Source organism: Oncorhynchus clarkii, chromosome 28 (genome assembly GCF_045791955.1).
Source record: "Oncorhynchus clarkii lewisi isolate Uvic-CL-2024 chromosome 28, UVic_Ocla_1.0, whole genome shotgun sequence".
NCBI classification, from domain to species: Eukaryota; Metazoa; Chordata; class Actinopteri; order Salmoniformes; family Salmonidae; genus Oncorhynchus; species Oncorhynchus clarkii.
Window position 1 is genome coordinate 15,022,973 of NC_092174.1, and position 5,680 is coordinate 15,028,652.

Below are 5,680 nucleotides of genomic sequence, written 5' to 3' on the forward strand. Positions count from 1 at the left end.
TGATACTGGCAATTGCCATGTGCAGGTTGACATTTATTGAGACGGTATTGTCCTGGAGGCAGAACTGAGCGATTTCCACTAGATGTGCCAGATGGAAAGTCAAAATTGGCTACATTGTAACAATGTATGCTTCTAATTTAATGTTAGACATTAGGGTTGGCAGTGAGGTTAATGTTTAAAAATCATATTTTATTACCTTGTGGCTGTGCCAGCTAGTGAATATTCTGTGGAGCCATCCCAATAAGTGCTAACCTGCTTGCCATGTGCAGGTTATTTCCCTCTATAATAGCAGTACCATCATCCCATACATACCCTTTCAATAGGTTCCAATCTCATACTGATCCTCCTCTTCACCCAGACCCTCTTTCTCTGTGGTAACCTCAAGGTCTCCAATGGGCTCAGGTGTAGGAATCAACTCAGGGTCTGGAGTGGCCTCCATCTCTGAGAACAAACTATTTAGCACAGAGCCTACATGCAATTATCATTCAAAACAGTAACGTACTGTCATTACCTCTTTGGGCGATTAGTCCTTTCTGCCTGATGAAGCCATCATATGTTGCAGAGCTAACGAGACCGTGCTTGTTGTTGGGTCCGACCCTTGGGCCCAAGGGACTAGCCTCATTTTGGGATTGGGCGAAATAAGGTCCTGGAATTAAATGTAACAGATTAACACAGCCAGTGTTGGCAGAATTGCTAGCCTATAGGGATAGGAAAAGACAGGTGTCCGAAGTGGCACCCAATGACCTATAGAGTGCACTACTTTTGACCAGTGCATCATGGTCTGGGCAATAGTCTAGACATCCTGGTTGCCTCCCACACATTTTAAAAGCTGGCTTTACACTTCTGTACGTACTAGAACGCGAGTTTGGCATAGAGGAACTAAGTCTGCCTATGTCACTACCTTATCCGCTTGAATACATACAAAATAGCTAGCAAGATGGAGATTACTTATTTTTAATGAGTGCATTATGCAAGTGGCTAGTTTGCTTCAACTACCTTCACTAAAACCACTGCAAAGGTATTCCCTGAAAAATTTGGTTTCAGATCATGACGTTCTGCCTCGTGATTTGTTGGGAGAAGTTGTCAAACGAGTCAGTCATTGAAACAAGACCCTAGTTAGTGCTGTTGCCTAGGGTTGGGTTCTCAAGACTACCTGTTCAAAGGTAGTGCACCTACATAAGGAATAAGATTATGCCATGTCAGAGTCAAATTACCTCTCTTGAAGTCCATGCCACGCCAACGACTGCCAGGTGATACGGGCTTCCTGTCCCCTGTTGAGGCAGGGAAGCCAGGTATATCGATACCTCCACTCGTCCATAGAGATAGAGGTGTACTCTTCTGTTTACTTGGGAGGACCATCATGGGGCCCAAAGTAGTATCCTGGTCCCATACTAAAATGACACATTAATTAAACACATACATTTGCAGTCAAGACACTCAATTAGTCTTCTCGAATATGGTTGAGATGGAAATTGAGGGAAGGTCCCACTCCTGAAATGTGTTTTGAGAAGGTGGTGATGGAATAGAGGGATTAAGATGTCAAATACACCTTTCTTGGCCTTCATCCCAATACTCCAATTGTCACCAGAGGCTGGGGGTTTGTTGCGGTAGACACGAGGTTCAAGTTGGCTACCACCTAGTCTTGGACTGAGGGGACGTTGTGCTGGAGCTTGATCAACCCCCTTCTGTCTACTCAGGCTTGGACAATGCCCACATAGCAAATCATTCTCATCAGCAGACCTCCATCTGAAATGTATGAAAGATCTACTCATGGACCAAGAACACACTTTAAAAAAAAGCTATGGTTGTTCTAGTAATAGGTCACAGCCCAGTAACAGTAGCTAAGGAAATGTGACTTCTCCCACCTGCCATCAATGAAGGAGCATGCCTTGTTGCTAGGCTCTGCATGGTCCATGACAGGGACTGCCACAAGGTGGCAGGTGATGTATAGCTGTGAAAAACAGGATAAGCAAAACAAAGATGCAGAATCACAGTAGCCTACATAATGTCTGTAAATTATGTTACTGTAGAATAATTTAACTACAGTACCCATAATGGCCTCGACAACATTGTTTTTATTAAAAACCGCCCTCACCTCTGCCCTGTCCCCCTGGTGGAACCTAAAGGCATCAATGTGGAACCCGAGCTTGTTGTCCTGGGTTCTACGCATGAAACCAGAGCGGGAACCAGGCAGCTGGGAATCCGACAAGCACCTGGAGGGAGATAATATTAAAATACATATTGGGGCATCTTCCTTAGTAACCAATTGAGAAGTCTCAAAGAAACCAGTTGCCTACTTTAAAAATGGTGGAAGCCCTCAAATGGCATATTCCATCGTTCTCTACGGGCCAGCCGGAGAATAGTCGTTCTAAGGCATCCCCCCTGCTTACCCATCACTCTCAATGAAGACATATCTGGGGACAGAGTTGCTATCAGGGTCCAGTGTGGCCACGCAGCTGCTAACAAAGACCCTGAGCCTGGTGTGGTGAGCAACCCTGACCGATGCCTCAATGTTGATGAGATCACCCAGGAAGTAGACTCCAGAACCCCGCTCATAGAGCCAGTCACCTGGAAAGGAAATGGCAGTAAAGAAAGGCCATACTGCAAGCGATGCGTTTTAAAGTTACGAACGCGAGTCGCTATTAAAGCTACCCCGGCCAGAACATATTGTCAATAGGCGCTCAACTAGTGAGCATCTAATAATGGGTTAAAATGAGGGCCATGTTTAGAAGGCAAACTGTATAACGTTGCAGATAGAAGTGTCCCCAATAACAGTTGTCTGATGTGATTCCGTATTTTGCATGTCAGAGGGGCATGTGTGCTACATAGTACATTTATAGCTGCCTGCGGCTATGGAACCCTGACCTGTTCGCCGGACGTGCTACCTGTTCCAGACCTGCTGTTTTCAACTCTAGAGACAGCAGGAGCGGTAGAGATACTCTCAATGATCGGCTATGAAAAGACAACTGACATTTACTCCTGAGGTGCTGACCTGTTGCACCCTCGACAACTACTGTGATTACTATTATTTGACCATGCATGAACATTTGAACATCGTTGCCATGTTCTGTTATAATCTCCACCCGGCACAGCTAGAAGAGGACTGGCCACCCCTCAGAGCCTTTCTAGGGAGTTTCCTAGCCACCGTGCTTCTACACCTACATTGCTTGCGATTTTAGGCTGGGTTTCTGTACAGCACTTTGACATATCAGCTGATGTAAGAAGGGCTGATGTAAGAAGGGCTATATAAATACATTTGATATCTTAACATTCAATTCACAGGTTTTACCAAGCTTCTGGGAGGGCGCCATTGTATCCTTTTGATTTATTATCTGAATGGTCAACAAAATTGGACCCTGCGAAATGCAGCCCAGGATTTATACCCACTTGTCATAAGCTTCAATGAGAACTGCAGGGTGTCTTCAGCAGACACTGTGGCGGTGAAAGGGATCCAGGTCGGCTGGAGAGAAGAGCTGTCCAAACTGTACTTCCTGAAACAGAAAGTACAGACCGGTAAATACACCAATAGGTCAATGCAGGATTCCTATGACCGTCATACAACAGTATAGCCACAACTCACCTTTCATAATGACACTCAATTGGGATTACAGCACCAGCCATTCGAATAACACCATCTGGTGTGGTTCTGGGTGTATAGCTGAGAAGGTTTGTGTAGATCAATGAGTCTTCGTTCAGCTGGGGAGTCACAAAGCAGCATTTAAGAGAAGGTTCTCTCAAGAAGTCAACTCTGATTAAAAAAATATATATATTACCATGTACTTGGTTCCACAGTCCGAAAGTGCTGCAAATATTCTGTACTCATCTCCGGCTGCTGAAGCTGTAGCCCTACACGGCTCTTGGTCTTGGTACTGTTCAACTCCAAGTCGCAGGTCCTCCACATCGATTAGATTACCGAGTTGAAACAGATCAGCCTTCACAACTATCTCCATGTAGTCTGAATGGCACGTCACAGCAACAGTTTCTACTCGAACTGGCCTTGAAACTGTTTGTTGGAGTGGAGGCTGTTTAAAGCCTGGATGATTGTCAAATTGCGGTGTTCGCCTTAGAAGTTGTTGCCATGTCTCAGTGCTATAAGTATATGACAAAGCAGGAGAGATTAAGAAGTTTTCCACAAGTAAAAACCAAACCAGTTGCTTGAACAATAACCTGAGCGTGTTTGCCATCATGAGTCCCATGCCAACAACTAATGTGACTCTGTAGGTTAGAGGACAGCGCGCCTCTGCTATGCTACAATTGATGAAACTGAGGTAGCTTTTATCAAAAAACCAGGCTGCACACCTGGGCTGGATTACACCCTAATTTGGCCTTGCATCTGATTAGTCAAGATCTTTAATTGGCACACATGTTCAAATCAAATCACATTTTATTTCTCACATACACATGGTTAGCAGATGTTAATGCGACTGTAGCGATATGCTTGTGCTTCTGGTTCCGACAGTGCAGTAATATCTAACAAGTAATCTAACAATACACACATCTAAAATGGGTGAATGAGAAAATGTACATATGCGGTTCCACAGTGAACAACGGCCAAGCTGCATAGGCAAGGTGCAATAGATGGTATAAAATACAGTACATAAATATGATATGAGTATTGTAAGATATGTAAACATTATTAAGTGGCATCATTTAAAGTGACTAATGATCCATTTGTTAACGTGGCCAGTGATTGGGTCTCGGTCCCAGCTTCGATGCACCTGTACTGACCTCACCTTCTGGATGGTAGCTGTGTGAACAGGCATTGGCTCGGGTGGCTGTTGTCTTTGATAATCTTTTTTTGCCTACCTGTGACATCAGGTGCTATAGATGTCATGGTGGGCAGGTAGTTTGCCCCAGAGCCTTGCGGTTGAGGGCAAGCAGTTGCCGTACCAGGCTGTGATACATCCTGACAGGAGGCTCTCGATTGTGGATCTGTAAAAGTTAGTCAGGGTTTTGGGTGACAAGCCACATTTCTTCAGCCTCCTGAGGTTGAAGAGGCGCTGTTGCACCTTCTTCACCACACTGTCTGTGTGGGTGGGCCATTTCAGTTTGTCGTTGATGTGTATGCTGAGGAACTTTCCACTTTCTCCACTGGTGTCCCTTCGATGTAGGTGGGGGGGTGGGGGGGGCTCCTTCAGCTGTTTTCTGATGTCCATGATCATCTTTTTTGACGTTGAGTGAGAAGTTGTTTTCCTGACACCACACTCCACACACTGTTCTAGCTGTGTCTGAATCCTAGTTTAGGAAATTTTCATCCCAAACTACAACATTTTCAGACAAGATAGAACTGCCAAAGGGGGCGGTGTTGCAATCTACTGCAAAGATAGCCTGCAGAGTTCTGTCCTACTATCCAGGTCTGTACCCAAACAATTTTAACTTCTACTTTTAAAAATCCACCTCTCTAAAAACAAGTCTCTCACCATTGCCGCCTGCTATAGACCACCCTCTGCCCCCAGCTGTGCTCTGGACACCATATGTGAACTGATTGCCCCCCATCTATTTTCAGAGCTTGTGCTGCTAGGCGACCTAAACTGGAACATGCTTAACACCCCAGCCATCCTACAATCTAAGCTTGATGCCCTCAATCTCACACAAATTATCAATGAACCTACCAGGTACCTCCCCAAAGCCTTAAACACGGGCACCCTCATAGATATCATCCTAACCAACTTGCCCTCTA

General features: G+C 45.1%; 1 protein-coding gene across 1 annotated transcript; it reads right to left on the minus strand.

Annotated features, from left to right (window-relative positions):
• Window positions 1-316: 316 nt before the first annotated feature.
• LOC139386718 (zona pellucida sperm-binding protein 3-like) lies at window positions 317-4,196 on the minus strand. Its single transcript, XM_071132551.1, has 9 exons — window positions 3,774-4,196; window positions 3,581-3,696; window positions 3,388-3,491; window positions 2,391-2,568; window positions 2,096-2,213; window positions 1,866-1,951; window positions 1,550-1,746; window positions 1,215-1,391; window positions 317-441 (listed from the first exon to the last, which is right to left on the minus strand). Exons 1-9 carry the CDS (start codon window positions 4,194-4,196, stop codon window positions 317-319), a joined length of 1,524 nt encoding a protein of 507 aa, XP_070988652.1.
• Window positions 4,197-5,680: the final 1,484 nt, after the last annotated feature.

Coding starts and splice junctions, on each gene's coding strand:
- LOC139386718 (XM_071132551.1), bottom strand. CDS start 4,196: ATGGGACTCATGATGGCAAACACGCTCAGGTTATTGTTCAAGCAACTG. Junction 2,569..3,387: donor CTCATTGAAGCTTATGACAA/GTGGGTATAAAT, acceptor TTTCCTTTCCAG/GTGACTGGCTCTATGAGCGG. Junction 1,392..1,549: donor TGGGATGAAGGCCAAGAAAG/GTGTATTTGACA, acceptor GTGTCATTTTAG/TATGGGACCAGGATACTACT.